Source organism: Bubalus kerabau, chromosome 8 (assembly GCF_029407905.1).
Source record: "Bubalus kerabau isolate K-KA32 ecotype Philippines breed swamp buffalo chromosome 8, PCC_UOA_SB_1v2, whole genome shotgun sequence".
In the NCBI taxonomy this organism is placed as follows: Eukaryota; Metazoa; Chordata; class Mammalia; order Artiodactyla; family Bovidae; genus Bubalus; species Bubalus kerabau.
In genome coordinates, this window is record NC_073631.1 from 53,963,382 (window position 1) to 53,986,303 (window position 22,922).

At 37.9% G+C, this 22,922-nt stretch overlaps 1 protein-coding gene across 13 annotated transcripts in view; it reads right to left on the reverse strand.

The window, feature by feature from the left end:
- Positions 1-22,922, reverse strand: part of CFTR (CF transmembrane conductance regulator) — a 318,775-nt gene that overhangs the window by 130,737 nt on the left and 165,116 nt on the right. For all 13 annotated transcript variants that reach the window (XR_008717817.1, XR_008717819.1, XM_055590287.1 and 10 more), the window contains one exon: positions 14,222-14,473. Coding sequence is in view for 11 of the 13 variants with exons in the window: in XM_055590287.1 (XP_055446262.1) it covers positions 14,222-14,473 (252 nt within the window). In the remaining 2 variants the exon portion in view is untranslated. The remainder of the gene's footprint in view (positions 1-14,221; positions 14,474-22,922) is intronic.

Genomic DNA, 22,922 nt, shown 5'->3' on the forward strand with positions numbered 1-22,922 from the left:
ACTTAAGTCATGTCTGACTCTTTGCGACCTCATGGACTGCAGCGCGCCAGGCTTACTGTCCATCACCAACTCCCGGAGCCTGCTCAAAGTCATGTTCATCGTGTTGGTGGTGCCATCCAACCATCTCATTCTCTGTCATCACCTTCTCCTCTCACCTTCAATCTTTCCCAGCATTAGGGTCTTTTCCAATGAGTCGGTTCTTCACATTAGGTGGCCAGAGTATTGGAGTTTCAGTTTCAAATTCAGTCCTTCTAATGGATATTCAGGACTGATTTCCTTTAGGATGGACTGGTTGGATCTCTTTGCAGTCCAAGGGACTCTCAAGAGTCTTCTCCAACACCACAGTTCAAAAGCAACAATTCTTTGGTGCTCACCTTTCTTTATAGTCCAACTCTCACATCCGTACATGACTACTGGAAAACCAAAGCTTTGACTAGATGGACCTTTGTTGGCAAATAATGTCTTTGCTTTTTAATATGCTATATAGGTTGGTCACAGCCTTTCTTCCAAGGAGCAAGCATCTTTTAATTTCATGGCTGCAGTCATCATCTGCATGATTTTGGAGCCCCCCAAAATAAAGTCTCTCACTATTTCCATTATTTCCCCATCTATTTGCTATGAAGTAACAGGACCGGATATTAGAGAAGGAAATGGCAACCCACTCCAGTGTTCTTGCCTGGAGAATCCCAGGGACGGTGGAGCCTCGTGGGCTGCCATCTGTGGGGTCGCACAGAGTCAGACACGACTGAAGCGACTTAGCAGCAGCAGCAGCAACAGCAACAGGACCAGATGCAATGATCTTAGTTTTCTGAATGTTGAGTTTGAAGCCAATTTTTCACTCTCCTCTTTCACTTTCATCAAGATGCTCTTTAGTTCTTTGCTTTCTGCCATAAGGGTGGTGTCATCTGCATATCTGAGGTTATTGATATTTCTCCCGGCAATCTTGATTCCAGCTTGTGCTTCTTCCAGTCCAGCATTTCTCATGATGTACTCTGCATATAAGTTAAATAAGCAGGGTGACAATATACAGCCTTGACGTACTATTTTCCTGATTTGGAACCAGTCTGTTGTTCCATGTCCAGTTCTAACTGTTGCTTCTTGATGTGCATACAGATTTCTCAGGAGGCAGGTAAGAAGGTACGGTATTCCCATCTCTTAAAGAATTTTCCACAGTTTGTGGTGATCCACACAATCAAAGGCTTTGGTGCAGTCAATAAAGCAGAATTAGATGTTTTTCTGGAACTGTCTTGCTTTTTTTGATGATCCAACGGATGTTGGCAATTTGATCTCTGTTTCCTCTGCCTTTCTAAATCCAGTTTGAATATCTGGAAGTTCACGGTTCGCGTACTTTTGAAGCCTAGTTTGGAGAATTTTGAGCAATACTTTGCTAGTGTGTGAGATAACCGCAATTGTGCATAGTTCGAACATTCTTTGGCATTGCCTTTCATTGGGATTGGAATGAAAACTGACCTTTTCCAGTCCTGTGGCCACTGCTGAGTTTTCCAAATGTGCTGGCATACTGAGTGCAGCACTTTCACAGCATCATCTTTCAGGATTTGAAATAGCTCAACTGGAATTCCATCACCTCCACCAGCTTTGTTTGTAGTGATGCTTTCTAAGGCCCACTTGACTTCACATTCCAGGATGTCTGGCTCTAGGTGAGCGATCACACCATCATGATGATCTGGGTCATGAAGATCTTTTTTGTACAGTTCTGTGTATTCCTGTCACCTCTTCTTAATATCTTCTGCTTCTATTAGGTCCATACCATTTTTGTCCTTCATTGTGCCCATCTTTGCAGGAAATGTTTCCTTGGTATCTGTTTTTCTTGAAGAGATCTCTAGTCTTTCCCATTCTATTGTTTTCCTGTTTCCTTCCATTGATCACTGAGGAAGGTTTTCTTATTTCTCCTTGCTATTCTTTGGAACTCTGCATCAAATGCATGTATCTTTCCTTTTCTCCTTTGTCTTTTGCTTCTTTTCTTTTCTCAGCTATTTGTAAGGCCTCTTCAGACAACCATTTTGCCTTTTTGCATTTCTTTTTCTTGGGGATGGTCTTGATCACTGCCTCCCGAACAATGACACAAACCTCCATCCATAGTTCTTCAGGCAGTTTGTCTATTGGATCTAATTCCTTGAATCTATTGAATATAATCCCTAGAATCAGCCATAGGTGAACCCATGTCCCCACCCTCCCAAACTTCCCTTCCAGGCAGGCAGGTTCTTTACCACTAGTGCCACCTGGGAAGCCCTGCTGCTGCTGCTGCTAAGTCGCTTCAGTCGTGTCCGACTCTGTGCGACCCCATAGACGGCGGCCCACCAGGCTCCCCCGTCCCTGGGATTCTCCAGGCAAGAACACTGGAGTGGGTTGCCATTTCCTTCTCCAATGCATGAAAGTGAAAAGTGAAAGCGAAGCCGCTTAGTCGTGTCTGACTCTTCGCAACCCCATGGTCTGCAGCCTACCAGGCTCCCCTGTCCATGGGATTTTCCAAGCAAGAGTACTGGAGTGGGGTGCCATTGCCTTCTCCATGGGAAGCCCTAGGGAAATCTAAACAAACAGCTGGAGGCTCAGTGTGGTAAAGTCTGAGATTAAAAATTCCCAGGGAGCCATTCATAGGGAAGACGTACACACTTTTATAAGTATTAACTCCAAGAGCCCACCACCAACAGTTAATCCCACAGTGAAGTACACAGAAATATTTTCTGATATCCTCAGGAAGAGGTGAGAAACAACAATTTTATAATATTTCAGAACATCCTGTTTTTCTTAACAAAGCCTCCTTCAAGAGAAACTATTTTACCAGAACTGAACCTACTGGTTTTTTTCTTTTTTTAGAACCTAACTGATCAAAGAAAGGAAAATATTCAGCACCAGCCCACACAAGTGTACTACTGCACCTAAAAGGGGAGAAAAATCTGAGAAGCACTTGTGCAGCCCAAGGGCACAGTCTCAGTAAAAGACTGAGACATAATTAAAGAGCAATAGAACACTTCCCTTTACCCCAAACCTGACACTAGTGAAGGCCTAATTATTTGAGTTTCTTTCATCTAGAATATAATGCCATTTGTCAACAGAAAATTACAACATATACTAAAAGGCACAAAACAGCGTGAAGACACTGAGCAAGCACCAAAGCCAGTCAGATATGCCGGAAATGTTACAATTATCAGTCTGGGAATTTAAAACAACTATGAACAATATGCTAAAAGTGCTAAAGAAAAAAGTAGAAAACATGCAAGAACAGGTATTGTAAACAGAGAGGAGGAAATGCTAATAAAATTCAAAAAGAAATGCAAAAGAGAAAATACAACAACACCATGGTAACAGAAATGAAGAATACTTATGGTGGGTACAGGAGACAGAACATGGCTAAGGAAAAAAATCTGTGAGCTTGAGGATATGACAACAGAAACCTCCAAACCAAAAACAAAGAGAAAAAAGCCTGAAAGAAAAAATTCAAAATATCCAAAAACTATGGGACAATTACAAAAGGTATCATGCGCCAATAATGGAAATACCAGAAAGAAAAGAAAGACAGAAAGGAACAAAAATATCTGAGACAATAATGACTGAGAACTTCTCCAAATTAATGTCAAAAGCTAAATCACAGGTCCAGGAAGCTCATAGAACATCAAGCAGAATAAATGCCAAAAAACAAATATAGGCATATGATATTCAGATGACAGAAAATCAGAGATAAAGAAAAAAATCTTGAAAGAAGCAAGAGGAAAAAAACACCTTACTTATAAAGTAACAAAGAAAAGAACTAAATCCAACTATTCTTCAGAAAACATTCAAGCCAAAAAAGAATGGAGTGAAATATTTAAAGTGTTGAGAGAAAAAAGCCACCAACCTAGAATTCTATATCTTGTGAAATTAGGGAGAAATAAAGACTTTATCAAAGAATAATCAAGGGAATTTGATGTTAGTAGATCAGCTTCCCAATAAATGCCTTTAACAGTTCTTCAGGAAAATCTTTTAAGTCAGAAACTCTGATCTACATATAAATGAAGAGTATCAGAAAATGAATATGCTATACCATGCTATGCTAAGTCACTTCAGTCGTGTCCGACTCTGTGCAACCCCATAGATGGCAGCCCACCAGGCTCCCCCATCCCTGGGACTCTCCAGGCAAGAACACTGGAGTGGGTTGCCATTTCCTTCTCCAATGCATGAAAGTGAAAGTGAAGTCACTCAGTCGTGTCCGACTCTTAGCGACCCCATGGACTGCAGCCTACCAGGCTCCTCCATCCATGGGATTTTCCAAGCAAGAGTACTGGAGTGGGGTGCCATTGCCTTCTCCGATAAAATGAATAGTAAAGGTAAAATAAGAAATTTCATTTTTTTTATTCTTAATTGATCGAACAGATAGCATTGTGCTCAAAATAATAATGGCAACACTGTATTCAATTATGTATGTTTATGTTTCTCTATAAGTAAAATAAATGGCAGCAACAATACAAGGGACAAGAGGGAGGAAGTGGAAATACAGCTGACCCTTTAACAACACACATTTGAATGTAATTACACCCAGATCATTTTCAATAGTAAACACTACAGTGCTACAACTTTCACGTGTAGTTGAATCAGATGATGTAGAATCATAGATACAGAGTGACTATGGATAAATAGAGCGAATATTTATTGACTGCACAGAGGGTGGGTACCCCTTACACCCACCCTGTTCAAGGGGCAACTTTATTTTGTTATGATATCAGATCAGTCACTCAGTCGTGTCCGACTCTTTGCGACCCCATGAATCATAGCACGCCAGGCCTCCCTGTCCATCACCAACTCCCAGAGTTCACTAAGACTCACACACATATAGATAAAAGTAAAAAAAAAAAATACTATGTTAACACTAATCAAGTTGGAGTAACTCATTTTACACAGAGCAGATATCAAAGCAAGAGAAATTATCAGATATAAAAGGAGTATCATATAATGATAAATGGGACAATAATAGTCCAGAAAGATATAATAATGTTTAATGTATATATATCTAACAGCAGTGTATCAAAATACATGAGGCAAAAACTGACAGAACTGCAAAGAGAAGTAGATGAATCCACTATTGTACTTGAAGACTTCAATATACTATCCAAAATGGACAGACACAGAAGTGAGAAAATTACATTCACCAAGATAAATCACATTATGGGCCATAAAACACAATATAAAGAATTTAAGAGAATGCATCTCATATAATGTATATTCTCAGACCACAGTGGAATTAAACCAGAAATCAAGAACAGAATGACAGCTGGAAAATCCCAAAACATTTGGACATTAAACAGCACATGGGTTAAAAAAGAAATATCAAGACAAACTTAAATATATTTTGAACAAATGAAAATCAAAACAAAATTTATCAGATTGTGTGGTATGTAGAAAAAGCAGTGCAGAGGGAAATTTATAACATTAAATGCTATAGAAAAGAAGAAATACCTAATATAGCTAAGGGGGTGTGTGCTACGTCACTTCAGTTGTGTCAGACTCTTTGCAACCCCACAGACTGTAGCCTGCCACTCTGTCCATGGGATTATCGCAGTTAGAATACTGGAATGGGTTGCCATGCCCTCCTTCCCAGGATCTTCCCAACCCAGGGATCAAACCCACATTTCTTGCATCTCCTGCATCCACAGGGGGGTTCTTTGCCACGGGTGGCATCCACTAGTGCCACCTGGGGAGCCCAAATATACTAATGCAATAGTAAATATTTATAGTATACAAATATCTAGTATAGAAAAGAATATAATATGTAATATAGAAAAGAATATCTAAAATCAATAGTTTAAGCTTCCATCATAGGAAATCAGAAAAAGAAGAGCAAATTTAATTCAAAATAGGCGGACAACAAATAAATAAATAAAAATTAAAGCAGAATCAACCAATTGGATTGAAAACAAAATCAGTAGGGAAAATCAATAAAATTAAAAACTGGTTCTCTGAAAAGACAGTAAATTTTATGTTTCTAGCCAGGCTAACTAAGAAAATAAGAGCGATGACACAAACTACTATCGAAAATGAAAGAATAGTTACATTATTTAGCATAAGGAATACAGTTAATATTGTTATAACTTTGTATAGGGATGGATGGTTTCTAGACTTCTTGTGGTGAACATTTCATAATGTATACAGATGTCAAATCACTATGTAGTACACCTAAACCTTACATAATATTGTATGTCAACTATATTTCAATTAAAAATATTTTTAAAGAAATGAAAGAGGAAAAATCATTACATCTGAGTATGTATTATTAAGAGAGTAATAAGGAAATACTATGAACATCTCCATGCCCAGTAGTTTCATAACAGGTGAAATGAACAAATTCCTCGAAACATAAAAATCTGCCAAAACTCATAACAAACGATCTGAATAGGCACATATTTTTAAAAAGAGATTGAACTGCTAATTAATACTCTTCCAAATCAGAAAGTACCAATTCCAGATAGATTCATGGTAAATTCTACAAGATAGTTAAAGCAGTAATTCTACCAGTTCTCTACAATCTCATTCAGAAGATGGAAGCAAAAGTGATACATCCTAAGTCATTCTATGAGAGTAAAAAGTGAAGTTGCTCAGTTGTGTCTGACTCTTTGCCATTCCATGGACTATAGTCTGCCAGGCTCCTCTATCTGTGGGATTTCCCAGGCAAGAATGCTGGAGTGAGTTGCCATTTCCTTCTCCAGGGTATCTTCCTGACCCAGGAATTGAACCCAGGTCTCCTGCATTGCAGGCAGACTCTTTACCATCTGAGCCACCAGTGAAGGCCAAATTGCCATAATACCAAAACTAAAGACATTAGGAATCAACATTTCTCCTAAACTTAGTTGTGAAGTGCTTAAAAGTATTAGCAAGTCAAATCCAACAATATATACAGAGAATTATATACCATGAGCAAGTGGGATTTATCCTAGATATGAAAGGTTGGTTCAACATTTGAAAAATCAATGAATAAAATCTATCATATCAACAGGCATGAAAAATCATATTACCATATTCACAGATGCAGAAAAAAACAGAAGACAAAATCCACCACCAATTTCTGATTTAAAAACTCAGCAAAGTAGGAATAGAGGGGGAAGGTCATCAACTTGATAAAGAACATCTACAGAAATCCTACAGTTATTACTTAATGATGAAAAACTTAGCTTTCCTACTAAGATCAACTAAAGGCAAGAATTCTCCTCTTATTACTTTCAACATCCTAATAGTGTGTGTGTGTGTGCTAAATCACTTCAGCCATGTTCAACTCTATGCGACCCTATGGACTGTAGCCCCCCAGGCTCTTCTGTCCATGGGGATTCTCCAGGCAAGAATACTGAAGTGGGCTCCATGCCCTCCTCCAGGGAATCTTCCTGACCCAGGGATAGAACCCACATCTCTACATCTCCTGTAATCTCAGCTAATGCAACAAGAGAAGAAAAGGAAATAAAAGGCATATCGACTGAGAATTTAAAAAATAAAACTGTTCTTGTTTGCAGATGAACTTACCATCTATGTAGAAAGTACAAAAGAACAACACTATAACTCCTAGAACTACTAAGTGATTATAGCAAGATTGCAGGATACAGGTTTATATACATAAGTCAACTGCTTTCCTACATACTAGCAATGAAAAAGTGGAATTTGAAAACAAAATACAATTTACATTAGCACTCCCCAAAATGAAATACTCAGGTATAAATCTAAGAAAATATATACAAGACGAAGATGATAAAAATAGAAAACTGATGAATTTAATCAAATAAGACTTAGAGAAATGGAAAGATGTTCCATGTTCATGGATAGGCAACTCAATATGAACCAAGATGTTGGTTCTTTCCAACTTGATACATAGATTCAATACAATCCTAATCAAAACCCAAGCAAGTTATTTTATGAATATGGCAAACAGATTCTAAAGTTTATAAGGAAGTGCAAAAGTACAGTCAACATACTATTGAAGGAGAAGAACAAAGACAGAGGACTGACACTACTGAACTTCCATGACTTTGGAAGTTGACTTAAAAGATTGCTGCTGCTGCTAAGTCACTTCAGTTGTGTCCGACTCTGTGCGACCCCATAGACGGCAGCCCACCAGGCTCCCCTGTCCCTGGGATTCTCCAGGCAAGAACACTGGAGTGGGTTGCCATTTCCTTCTCCAATGAATGAAAGTGAAAAGTGAAAATGAAGTCGCTCAGTCGTGTCCAACTCCTAGCAACCCCATGGACTGCAGCCTACCAGGCTCCTCCGCCCATGGGATTTTCCAGGCAGGAGTACTGGAGTGGGTTGCCATTGCCTACTACGTTTGAAAGATTAAGACAGCCTAATAAGAACACCTTCAGTTTTTCAGCTGTTTGTTCAATGGTTCTCTTTAACTTCACTTCTCTTTAATTCCACTTATCTCCTTTCCTCTTGTCTCAAAAACAAAAACGAACAAAACAAAAACCAAAACCAAACAAACCCAAGTACTCTACAGTACCAAGGTAATTCCATCTATGTACCCATCCTCTTAGACAGGCATTTTTGCTTTCTCTTTCCCACCACCAACATTGTTGTTCTACATGACCCCTCATTTCAAGACTCACCCAATGCTAAGCCTTTGCAATTAGATTTCTACTCGCACTCGTCTACACCTATTGACTCAGACCACTGTCCCCACTCCCTGGCCAGTAGGGCTCAAGAACATGCATTTCTCACAAGTACTCAAGTGATACAGGTGATGCTGGTGCAGGAACCACACTTTGTGAACCACTGCTCTCAAAGACCCTGTGATAGCAAAACCAGTTAGGATTTTCTGAGTTATCAACTCCATTCATTGCTTTGGCTCTCAAGATCCATAATCTGCATCATTTGCACAAATCTTGGCTTCAGTTACATCCTTTATGCATCCTCCAGTTACTGAACAACTGAACCAGTCATTGTTTTCTGTACATGCTTTGTGCCTCATGTTATTCCCTCTGCTTATAGCACCCTTCTTCACCCACAGTTGATAATTCAAATCACAGTTTAAGTCTTAAGTCTCATTCTAAATGCCAGTTCCTCTGGATAACCTTGCCTGAATAGCCCAACTCCCAGCCAAATGGTAACAACTGGCTTTGAAAGTGGCTCAGCCAAATGAAGTCCTTTGAAGCCTCAGCTTTGTTAGCTTCACAGTAAATCTGTTTCAGCCCTTGCTGGATCTAGCATTTTGCCTTTTAGTCTGACATCTTCTGTGACAGATCTCTCTCTCTTTCTCTCCTCTTTCTTCTGCTTTTGTGTCTCATTCTTTTAAGAGTAATGAGTGAAAAAGAACTTTGAGGTCAGAGAGATCTGAGTTTGACATCCTCACTATTTCACTCAATTGAACATTGTTTCTTCCACTATGCAGAAAAAGGGTAATAACATCTACCTTTGGAGTTATAATAAGATCTAATGTTATAGAATATAAAGGTTTTTAAACACAATGTTAAATACAATGCTTAGGACACAATGTGCATTCGATAAACATTTACAGTCTTATGTAAGTAATTTTCAATTCCCCCAAAGCACCTAGGGAGTGTCTTGCAAATACACATGGCCTGCTTACTGCATAAACGTTCAGAGAAGATGGAATGGAATGCCTGAACATATTGCTCCTTCCTCATTTTACAGTATCTCCGATCACTATTGTAAGATCAAGGAAACTACCTACAGAAATGAGGGCTCTAAAACTCTTTCACTCTACTAGGACTTGTTTGAATTTACTTTAGTGGGCAAGTAAGCACTGGAAAAGCAAATGGATGAAAGGATGCCAGGGAGAGCGAAAGAAAATAATTTACCAAATCTGTCCTTGCTGTATATCAACCTATCTGTTGCTATTATCATAAAGTCACAGTGCCTTTGGCATCCATCCTGGTGACTGTCAGCTGCCTATGGCATTCAAGATGTGCAAAGCAAAAAAGAGTAACTAATTATGCTTTTCTCAATAGAAAGGAGGAGTGAAGGCAAACCATTCATTTTACTTAGTTTCAAGGTGTAACTTTAAACATTCTCATTCTGATACTAGATAAAAATTCAATCTAAAACCTATTCATTCCATTTATGCCCATTTATACCTGTTTTCTCTAAGAAAAGGAAAAAAAATTCATTCTTGATGAACATGAAGGAGAGAGCTAATTTTAGTAGTATGTGAATATATTTTTCCTAACTAGAGTAAAAGTTAAGTCAAAATTTCCACTGTGCCACTGCAAGCCATTTAGCACAATATGTAGAGAATTTTTGCTCACTCTATGTATTTTTCTTCTTAGAATTTTGTCTAATATATCAAATGATCAAATCTTCTAAAGCCAAGGGCAAAGGCAAGTGAAAGTAGTCAGTTTTTATGTTGGTGACAGTGACGGTGGACTAACAAAACTTACTGACCATTATCTCACCAGTTTAAAAAGCAGTCTGTTTGAAATTAAACCACAAAGAGATGAAGTTTTAAATTTCAGTTTTCATAAAAATTGGCTCAATGGTATTCCATTTCAATTGTAAAGAAAAAGAAAATAGTCAAAACAATATACCACTCCTGTCTAGACTTAGAGTGTCGCAGAATAAGGAATCTGGAGAGAATATAAAATCATATTTACAAAGCATAAAATGTGGGAGAATGACCATCCCCTTCTCCAACAATCAATTCTAGACTCTGTATTTGAGTAACTTCTGCAAATTCAGCCCAGCTGGGATCCATAAGAAACACTTCAAAATAGTGCAAGGTTATTTCTGCTTATTAAATAATAGAAATGCTTGCCTCATAAATAATTATTCCTTAGCAAATTATTGGGGAAAAAAGCTTTACAATCCATACCATGATGAAGACTCCAACCAGAAAAAATGAAAAAAGCGAAGGAAAAAAGTACCACTTGTTTGAAAGACTGTCAAATAGGTAAAATTTTAAGTCTTTAGATGGAGTTAGCAACAAAATATTTCCCTCACCTGAAATGGAGGATAGTTTCAAGATGCAAAATCTAGAACTAAAATTTGGTTTATGTAACAGTTTCTTTAGTTAATAAAGTAGCAATCAATTAGATATTCTGCAAGTATAACAACACTTAAAATGGTCCCATTATATGCCCAGGAGTGGGACTGCTGGATCATATGGTAGCTCTATTTTTAGATTTTAAGGAACCTCTACACTGTTCTCCATAGTGGCTATATCAATTTATATTCCCACCAACAGTCTAGGGGGGCTTCCTTCTCTCCACACCCTCTTCAGCATTTATAGATTCAGACAGGTGTGAGGTGATACCTCACTGTGTTTTGATTTCAATTTCTATGATAATTAGTGATATTGAACACCTTTTGGTAATCTGTATAACTTCTTTGGCAAAGTATCTATTTAAATCTTCCATCAATTTTCTGATTAGGTTGTTTTTTTCACATTGAGCTGCATGAGCTGTTTGTGTATTTTGGAGATTAATACCTTGTTGTTCACTTCATTTGCAAATATTTTCTCCCACTCAGAAGGTAGACTTCTTGGTTTTGTTTATGGTTTCCTTTGCTATACAAAAGAGAAGCAAAAGACAAATGAGAAAAGGAAACATATACCCATATGAATGAAGAGTTCCAAAGAATAGCAAGGAGAGCTAAGAAAGCTTTCCTAAGTGTAAACACAGCAATGGCCACAGGACTAGAAAAGGCGAGTTTTCATTCCAATCCCAAAGAAAGGCAATGCCCCAAAATCTTCAAACTACTGCACAACTGCACTCATCTCACACGCTAGTAAAGTAATGCTCAAAATTCTCCAAGCCAGGCTCAACACTATGTGAAACATGAACTTCCAGATGTTCAAGATGAATTTAGAAAAGACAGAGGACCCAGAGATCAAATTGTCAACATCCAGTGGATCACAGAAAAAGCAAGAGAATTCCAGAAAAATACCTACTTCTACTTCATTGACTATGCTAAAGCCTTTGACTGTGTGGATCACAATAAACTGTGGAAAATTCTGAGAGAAATGGGAATACCAGACCACCTGACCTGCCTCCTGAGAAATCTGTATGCAGGTCAAGAAGCAACAGTTAGAACTGGATATGGATAACAGACTGGTTCCAAATAGGGAAAAGAGCATGTCAAGGCTGTATATTGTCACCCTGCTTATTTAACTTATATGCAGAGTACATCATGGGAAATGCTGGGTTGGCTAAAGCAGAAGCTGGAATCAAGATTGCCAGGAGAAATATCAATAACTTCAGATATGCAGATGACACCACCCTAATGGCAGAAAGTGAAGAAGAACTAAAGAGCCTCTTGATGAAAGGGAAAGATTCGAGTGTTGGCTTAAAACTCAACATGGCAAATAGATGGGGAAACAATGGAAAAGTGAGAGACTTTATTTTCTTGGGCTCCAAAATCAGTACAGATGGTGACTACAGCCATGAAATTAAAAGATGTTTGCTCCTTGAAAGAAAAGCTATGACCAACCTAGACAGCATATTAAAAAGCAGAGCCAACAAAGGTCCGTCTAGTCAAAGCTATGGTTTTTCCAGTAATCATGTATGGATGTGAGATTTGGACCATAAAGAAAGCTAAGCGCCGAAGAATTGATGCTTTTAAACTGTGGCGTTGGAGAAGACTCTTGAGAGTCCCTTGGACTGCAAGGAGATCCAACCAGTCCATCCTAAAGGAGATCAGTCCTGGGTGTTCATTGGAAGGACTGATGCTGAAGCTGAAACTCCAATACTTTGGCCACCTGATGTGAAGAAATGACTCACTGGAAAAGACACTGATGCTGGGAAAGATTGAAGGCCGGAGGAGAAGGGGACGACAGAGGATGAGATGGTTGGATGGCATCACCAACTCGATGGACATGAGTTTGAGCAAGTTCTAGGAGTTGGTGACAGACAGGGAAGCTTGGCACACTGCAGTCCATGGGGTTGTAGAGTAAGATATGACTGAGCAACTGAACTAAACTTGCCATACAAAAGCTTTCAAGAAAAATTAGGTTCCATTTGTCCATTTTCGTTGTTATTTTCATTACTTTAGGGGGTGGATCAAAAAAAATCTTGCTCCAATTTATGTCAAAGAATAGTCTGCCTATGTTTTTCTCTGATTTATAGTACATGGCCTTACATTAAGGTCTTTAATCCATTTTGAGTTTATTTTTGTGTATGGTGTTAGGGAGTGTTCTAATTTCATTCTTCTGTATAGAAAACCATAATTTGAAAGGATGCATGCACCTCGATGTCACTGTAGCACTATTTACATTAGCTAGGAAATGTAAAAAACCTAAATATCCATCAACAGAGGAATGAATAAAGAAGATGTGTTACAAATATATATGGAATTTTACTCAGCCCTTAAAAAGGAATAAAATAATGCAATCTGTGGCAACATGGATGGATCTAGAGATTATTATACAGAGTGAAGTAAGTCAGAAAGAGAAAGACAAATATTGTATAATATCTCTTAAATGTGAAATCTTGAAAAAGGGTACAGATGAACTTACTTGCAAAGCAAAAATAGAGTCACAGATGTAGAAAACAAACTTATGGTTACCAAGGGGAGATGGGATGAACTGGTAGATTGAGACTGATATATATACACTGCTGTATATAAAATAGACAGCTAGTGAGAATCTACTGTATAGCACAGGGAACTTCACTCAGTGCTCCGTGGTGACCTAAATGGGAAGGGAATCTAAAAAAGTTGGATATGTGTATGCATGTAACTAATTCACTTAGGTGTACAACAGAAACTAACTCAACATTATAAGGCAACTATACTCCCATAACTTGGAGAAGGAAATGGCAACCTATTCTAGTGTTCTTGCCTAGAGAATCCCGTGGACAGAGGAGCCTGGTAGGCTGCTGTCCATGGGGTCGCACAGTCGGAGATGACTGAAGTGCCTTAGCATGCAGGCATGCACTGGAGAAGGAAATGGCAACCCACTCCAGTGTTCTTGCCTGGAGAATCCCAGGGACAGAGGAGCCTGGTGGGCTGCCATCTATGGGGTCTCACCGAGTCAGACATGACTGAAGCGACTTAGCAGCAGCAGCATACTCCAATAAAAAAATAAGTAAGATGGTTCCATTATATAGATTCAGGACTCTGCAAAATAAATTTCACATGAAACAATACTGACTCCATATAATAACTTGAAAATATTTGTGTTCAACATCCTAGTCAACAATAAGAGTTACAAATGGATTCTGCCCACACATTGCTTTAGGCTACTGAGATTCACTTACTGAACACAGGTTTAACAAAGCAAGCAATGTTTAAATCTTACCCTCTGGCCAGGACTTATTGAGAAGGATATGTTCTCTAGTATGGCATTCCCTCCATCTGTATACTTTGCTGTGAGGTCTTTGACAGTCATTTGGCCCCCTGAGGGCCAGATGTCATCTTTCTTCACATGTTGATTCTCAATGATCATAACTTTTGAGGGCTGACTATCCTTGGATGGTCTGAATGAATTGTTAGGTTTACCATCTTCTGTTGGCATATCAATAAACTTAAAGACTCGGCTCACAGATCGCATCTGAAATAAAAATAATATTTTATTTTTTAAGAGTTGCAGAGAATGTCAAAATTAGTTTAATGTTTCCTAAAATATAACTGTAGGATGTGATACTAGCTAGTTGTCAGTTGGTTATTTGTTAGGTTTCTCAATGAAGTAACAGGAAATAATTGGATAGAACTAAAAGCTTAACCAAGAGAATTAACTAGGACTTCTATAAATGGGCTCTTTATAAACCTGTTTATTTTTGTGATCACTTAACTCTCAGTTATGCAAGCCACACATAAATAGCCAAACTTTACTCAATGGAATAGATGATGTCAAGGGGAAACTTTTTTTCTACCATTGTGTAGTACAATGTTCTACAACTGATAAGTTATTATAAAATGTTTCAAACTTCAAAATCACTATATAAAAGGCTTTCCTTATTCTTGCAGTGCATGAATAACTATCAACAATTCTATGTTAGCTGGGTGGTAAGTGGACTCCTAAGGCTCAGTAAATTTTGAATAACTTCACAGTAATCTTCAAACAAATTTGAAGTCACTGGCATATATCTGTAGTTAAATATTACATTTTTAATCTAAATTACTTAAAGATCCATGTCCACTGCTGAGCAAAATGTGCCTGTGTATAAGGTTCAACCATTTTAAAAATTAATTTATTTTTAAAATTTTATTGACGTATAGTTGATTTACAATGTTGTGTTAGTTTCTGGTATCATAAAGTGATTCAATTACTCAAATGTATACAAATCCTTTTTCATACTCTTTTCCATTACAGTTTATTGAATATAGTTCCCTGTGCAACAATAGGACCTTGTGGTTTTTCCATTCTGTATAGAATACTTTGCATCTGCTAACCCCAATCTCCCAATCCATCCCTTCCCCTTGGCAACCATAAATCCATTCTCTGTGTCTGTGAATCTGTTTCTGTTTTGTAAATAAGTTCACTTATGTCATATTTTATGTCCACATGTGATATCATATGGTGTTTGTCTTTCTCTTTCTGACGTACTTTGCTTAGTGAGATCATCTCTAGTTGCACCCATGTTGCTACAAATGGCATTATAAAATTCAACTATTTTGCACGAGTGCTTAAATTCTTTAATGACAGCATATTTCTCTGAACAATTATAATTTACAAAATTTGGAAAGTGATTTTTAAAATAGCCTGGCATATAATAGGCATCCAATACATAATTGAAAATATTTAAAGTAAATGTACCTGTGTGCTCAGTTGTGACAAACTCTTTGTGTCCCCATGGACTGTAGCAGAGCAGGCTCCTCTGTCCATCAGATTTCCTAAGCCAGAATACTGGAGTGGGTTGCCATTTCATTCTCTAAGGGATCTTCCTGACCCAGGGATCAAACTTGCATCTCCTGCATTGGCAGGAGGATTCTTTACCACTGAGCCACCAGGTAGCCCATTAACAGCTTACTAGACAGAAAATTTTTTGTCTTAAAAGTAATTGCTGATTCTGCCTTTACCCACTTGAGAATTTAACCTTCTTCTTTACAATGTTAATTTATTATCATTGTAGTTATTTAGACGTTAGAAATAATTCTTTCAGCAAAAAAAAAAAAAAAATGGTGAGATGAAATGATGTGGGTATTCATTTCTATTATTTTTATTTTTCATTATGAAAAGGTGAAATGGGAAGAATTCTTCATCTTTAGTATGAAATGACTCATAGATGAATCAGATAAGTTCAGATATTTATCCTTAATTGAACATTTAAAGCTTCATCTTAGAAAATCATATAGCATTGCCTGTTTTCACATGCACTGATCAAGACTGATATTTATAAAGAGCTTTATTCTATCTAGTAATTGTATGCTTCAATTTCCCTCATCTTGAATATATCTTCAAATTATCTTCAATAATTATTCAAGATTCAAAAAGAGAATCCTTTTAAGCCAAAACCCACTAGAAATGGAAGTGAAAAATATCCAAAGCCGATGTCCGTCATAAATAACTCAGGAGGAAATAAATGACATATTATAATTATTCCTCTGACATAATATTTTAAATTCCAAATTATGGGTGATTTTTCAGAGTTTATTAAATCCTGACTCAGCTTTTTTATTAAATTTGAATTGAAATACACTGTTGACATTTCTGCATGTCAATGCTGTGAAGAATTCTATACTAGTCTTTGTTAAGTGCTTTAGCAAGTCAAGTAAGGAACTGTATAAAAAAATCCATCCTATTTCAACACTTTCAAGCATCAAAAAACATTTAAATATTGCTACCAAAACTACTCAAAATTACATGTGTTATTATTAGAAAACGACATCAAAACGACTCTTTTGACAGCACTAAAATGTCATGCACAATTTTCTTTGTAAGCATTTGTCTGAGTACAGCAAATTACATTCTTCATTAGCAAGGGTGAACCCAGGACTTCTTTTGTTGTTGTTTTCTTGTTTTTTGAATTCAGAATTTCTAATGTCAGCTATGATATACAGAATGCACCTATCAAATTGAGAAAACACAATTTTCAACTCATCACCTTTCATATAATCTAGTTGCTTAAAGTGACCCCAAGACAGGTTATTATAGTTATCCACAGCATGGTCAAATATCCCTGACCAAGAACAAGTTCACCTTGACAACAGGCACTCATCTACAGCCCATGAACTCACTCATCTCAATGGGCTAAAGTATTTTCTGAGAGGAAGGAAAGGTGGCCAATGCAGACACTTGCATTATGGTTAGGTTTTTAGCCACTGAAATAGTGAACAGACAATGTGGCCAGATAATATTATGAATTACTAACTCCCTGTGCCTCACCGGCTCTCCAACTGGCACATTACTTCCACTGCCTGTCAAAGGAGAAGGGACACAGAACCAGTGCACAGAAAACCAATTTTGGTCTTGCAAGTTGCAAAAAACTGCCTTTGTAGTCAGAGATTGATAGTTCAAAAATTTTGAGCCACAAGAATATTGCCTGCTAAGATTCAAAAACCAAAGCCTGAAGGACAGGGTTTATCTAAAAACCAGTAGTCAAGGATGATCTTCTGATGAACAAGAAACAGCTTCTCTCCTCACCCCACAATCTGACTCACAAATGGGCTGAAGCACCAGTTCCTCTAAAAAGAAGCACTGCCTTGCAACTGAACTCTGGTTCTATCCTCAAGTAGATTGAGTGATTTTAGAACTTCGGAGGCCTGTGCCTCAGTTCTAAGGTGGATACAGGAATGGGGCAGGGCTTAGAGAAGCTTCCAGTGCCTGTATGGCATAGGAGCATAAGAGTGGACATGCCTGCATGGCACGTTGAGACATAGATGACTTGACATAGCTTTGGATTTTACTTGTATTTCCAGAATGATGATGAGGGGGAGCCAAATAATCCCAATGCTTTGACCCCCTCGGGGTCTTCCATTCCTCAGGGATGTGGAAGCAGCTGAGAGACTGCAGGCTCACCAAGGGAGAGCTAACAGTCAGGACCAGAAGGAAGACCCCAATGTACCTGGACTGCACACCTCTAGGTCAGAGACAGCCCTGGAGCCACTGAGCACAAGGGACAACCTAGGGCCAGACACCCCCGCCTCGGCGTCTTGGTATCCTGTAAACTCTGCTCACTTGCTCAATTGATTATAGAGTCACTTCTAGTAAGATCTCTGAATTCGCTGAGGTTTCTTCTACTCGGTGGAAGGCATGCTCAGATAGAAAATAAATATGACTATAACACAAGTAGTCATATATCTTCTACACTTGATTTAACAACCAAAGATTCATATCTGTAGTCAGCGATGGATCCAGGTGTGGTGGAAACAGAGACTTAAGTAATGTGGGAGATTCTTCTTAAAAGAAGGTCTTAAGAAGACATCAATACAATATCAATACAATGAAATATTATTCAGCCATAAAAAGGATGAAACATGAAACATTATCATTTGCAACATTGATGGACACAGAGATTATGATACTAAGTGAAATCAGACAGAGAAAGATAAATATTATATGATATCATTTGTATGTGAATTCTAAAAAAAATAATACTAATGAATCCATTTACAAAACAGAAACAGACTCACAGATACAGAAAACAAACTTATGGTTACTAAAGTGGGGGATAAATTAGGAGCATGGGATTAACAGATACACACTACTATAAATAAAAAGAATAAGCAATAAGGATTTACTGTATAACACAGGGAACAATATTCAAAAAAAGAGAAGAAAGAAAAAGAAATAAAATTCTGCATAGAAAATTAAGTATAGGATCTTCAAAAGGTTCCATGCAAGTGGCAGAATGTGAGCTTATATGTAAGGGGCTTCAGTTAAATCCACTGTGCCTATTACAGTAAACTTACTCAAGCACTGTGTATATATCTTCCCCACCAAGTGTTTAGCATCATGCAGTCCCTTAATAAATCTCTGTTCATAATGAATTAACCCATTGTTCCACCTCACGTGCATAAAGCAGTTTCTGAGCAGGGAGAATGGCAGTGCTGTAACTTAGTAGGAAATCCAGGCTGCAGTTGTAGCCTCAGCTCTCACCCTAAAAACATACATTGCTATTTGGATCAGAAGCATGTTGTAACATATCAAATTATTTTTAGTCTCATCTACTTGTTTTCCTTAATCTTTTTAACCTAACTGAATCCTATCTCTAATTTGGGATGTCTAAATATTTTAAGGTGATTTATAAAAACTGCTGTGCCATTGTCCAGCTATGTAGGGTGGAACTGGATGGAAATTCAAATTTGATCATTTTCAGAGTTCTGTAGATGGAGTTGGGCAAACTCTTTAACCTGAAGCTGCTGCTTCTGTGCAAAGAAAAGTGTTTCCTATAGAGGAATGAGGGGGTATCGCTGTCTAGCTCACAGACAGTAAAGTCTCAATGTAGCTATTACCAGCTTAGGTAGGAGCACATGTCTTAGATTTTAAGAAGTAAATGATGAAGCCAAAATGAGACTCAGGCACTGAAACATCAAATCATCAATCAAATCATCAAGTTTTCCAGAAAACTTCATATAATTTGCATAGGCTTTCCACAAAATTGGCGCTTGGTCAAAATGAAGTGGGGTTTTTGCTTGAGAAGCATCTCATTTAAAATTTTGGCATGATTATTTATATCATGTATTATACTCAAAAATTCTCCTGAGCCCATCTTTAAAAATGAATCTCATTATCTTTATGATAATGTCTGAATTACTTATCTAAGCATCAGGAGAACAAAGTCTTTTGGGGAAAGACTGCTCCATAGCCTCATCTCAACTTTAATTTGTAGCAGATATACTTAGTGAAAGAGAAAAGGATTCCTGATTTTCCTTTTCACCTTTTGTCAACAAAGAGGCAAGAAAAGGCTTAAAGGCCTCTTTTAGGGCAAGTCAGGAAACCAGACTCTTTTCCCTGCACAAAATATTTGTTCTATTTCCTTTCATCCTTTTGGTTGTTTGGAAACCAGACTATCAAATTTGTTCATTAACACCTAAACTACATGTAACACCCACAAAGCCATGACAATAGAAAATATATTGCAAAAGCCTGAGATCTGGCTGGCAATGTTGTAAAGAGTGTTCATAACTGGTGGTTACAGGAAGATTACAATAAATAAATGTGAAGACAATCATCTATTAATAGAAAACTGACACCATGTGAAAACATCATACATTTTGCAAGAGAAATTTTCAAAATGTGAAGTACATAAAAGGGAGGATTAAAGTGTTTTAAATCTTAGATTCTTCCTGGTAGGCCCAAACTAGATGCTTTTCATTAAGCAACTGACAAGAGTCAACTGACTGTGACCTGAGACCCAAGGCCATGTTAGAGTGATTAGCTTAATCTTTAGGCCATGGATATAGACTTAAGAGATAATGGTTATCATGGAAATAGACTCTCTACCCAAAACATATTCTTGAAACTCTGATCTATCTTTCTGCACCAATTACTTATGCTCCTAGAGCCCTTAACAAGTCAATCAGAACTGTATTGCTACAAATTATTAACAGCATAAGTGAGTTACTTACAGTATACTATAGATTCTAACCCTTTAGAAATTATTATAGCTTGCTACCTAATCTGTGATGAATTATATGGCAAGTCAATTTGACTTTTTCTGACTGCAGGATGTGCAAAAAAAAAACCACACACACACAATTAATGTCAAAAAGGCATATCTTAAATAAACACAGAGGTATCAAATACATTGGTGCCTATTTTCAATAATTAAGAGCTTCAATAATTATGGTACCAAGTACCAATAGGCAAAGGAGAACTCTGATTTATCTATCTAAAAAGGTCTGGTATATCACTTATTACATCTACTACACAAACTTGAATTAAGATGCTTCTGGAGTTACTATTTTCTAAAAGCATATGATAGGCTATCAACAAGTACTTGGTGAATAGAACTGGGCCTATGAGGTGTCCATTAAACATATTTCAAAGGAAATCTCAAGAAGAGGAGATTTACTAGACAAAAAAAATTAAAACAACAGATCAAAATATTTTCCCAAGGTTTTGACTATTTTACTAAGATTTTTTCTAAGCATCTTAACTTTGAGACAGCACAACTTCCCCAAGTTCTCTATCATTAAGCACCATTCTTTACACATCTTTCAGGTTTATATCTGTCACTGGTTGATATACAGGATAAAAATAATTTGCTGATAGTCCATCAGTTCCAAAGTAAATTCTATCCCATAGACCAGAGGTGAGCAAAACTATGGCCCAATGGCCAAATCACATTATATCCATTTGTTTACATTAGCTTTGCCCTACAAAAGCTTAGGTTTCCCAGGTGGCTCCGTGGTAAAAAAAAATCCACCTGCCAGTGCTGGAGCTACAGGAGATGCAGGTTCAAACCCTGGGTTGGGAAGATCCCCTGGAGAAGGAAATGGCAATCCACTCCAGTATTCTTGCTTGGGAAATCCCATGGACAGAGGAGCCTGGTGGGCTCACAGAGAGCCCACGTCCATGGCATCACAAAGAGTCGAACAGGACTGAGTGTGTGCACGTGTGCACACACATACATACACACAAGCTTAGTTGAATAACTGCATAGAGACCACATAGCTCACAATGTTGAAAAAGGTACTACCTAACCCTTTACAGGAAAAACTTGCTGGCTCCCTGCCATGACTCACAGAAAACTGGGGAGAAAATGAACCTTAGAGACCCTCAAATCCAGTGAATCACAAGTCTACATATACCAGAATAACCTGGAGCACTTTTTAAAAGACAGACATCATGCCTGGTCACTTTGCCCTCAACGAAGAGAACCGCTTTAATTAGTCTCAGAGGACCCTGAGTAATCTCTCTTTTTATAAAGGTTCCACATGTGCTGTCAGGTTGGGAAACTCTGATCTAATCCATTCCTTCTTGGTACAAATGAAACATTTTAAATCCAGGAAGTTTAAGTGATAAGCACAAAGCTCCACAAATTTCCCAAACTTTCCTAACACTCACACAATCCCGTCAGGTTCTCACAAGCCTCTCCTACCAATTCAAGACTCAACAACATCTTAATGGAGCTTTCTTTGTCTTTGTTGGTTCCAGTAACACACTGGTTAAGAGTTCTTTGATCAGCTCTGATAACTGCAGTGGTGAGTGACCTAATCACTGGACCTGAGCCTTCAGGGCAGTGGCAGACCCCTGTGACTCCCGAGAGCACCCGGATCAGTGCCTGCATATGTGCCAATGAGGATATCTTGAGATATCTTGAGATATCTCAGAGATTCAGAAGAGAATGCCACAACTAACAGAACCTTAAAAAATTTCCAACTAAACTGTTTCATTTACAAAGGAGGAAAAAGCCCTCATGTAGGTTATGACTTATTTGCCTAAGGCTGCACAACTTCTTGGTGGTGGCTAGAGCGGAACACGGCATAGAAAGCCACTTTATAGGATGGAAATAGAAAGGCTGGGTGAGACGAAGTCTTGGAACAGACGTCATAAGTGGAAAATACACCCCCAAAGACTCATGAGAACAGAAAAACAAAGAAAGGTATTATCAACAAGCCATAAAAAGGAGGTTAAAAAAAATATAAGAAATGAATCCTCCTCTCAGATTCTCAGGGCAGAAACTATTTTCAATCCAAGAGAATTGGGCATCAGGAGAACTGAGAATTGAAGAAAAGCCAGGTTCCCCACTTCTCCTCGCATCAGGTTTCTCATTGGTCACTGTACAATAGTCACTTGATCTTTACTGGAACCCAAAATAAACACAAGCAATAAAAGGACAAAGGAGAAACAGAAGGAGTTTCTATTGACAGAAAACTCTTCTCAGATTACATCAACCTTGTAAGAACTTTCTGGAAACTCATTAACTGGAATCTAAATGTGAACCCTGCAGAGGTACAGTCTTCCTTACTCATCCTGGAGGCTTCCACCCTCTTGTGTTACTCAGAACACACTATGCAACAGGGATGGTTTATTGGCTGCTACGATTGGAGAATTAAGAAAGTGGGTACTAGTCATATGCTCAGATATTTCAGTTTTGCTCACCAGGACGCAG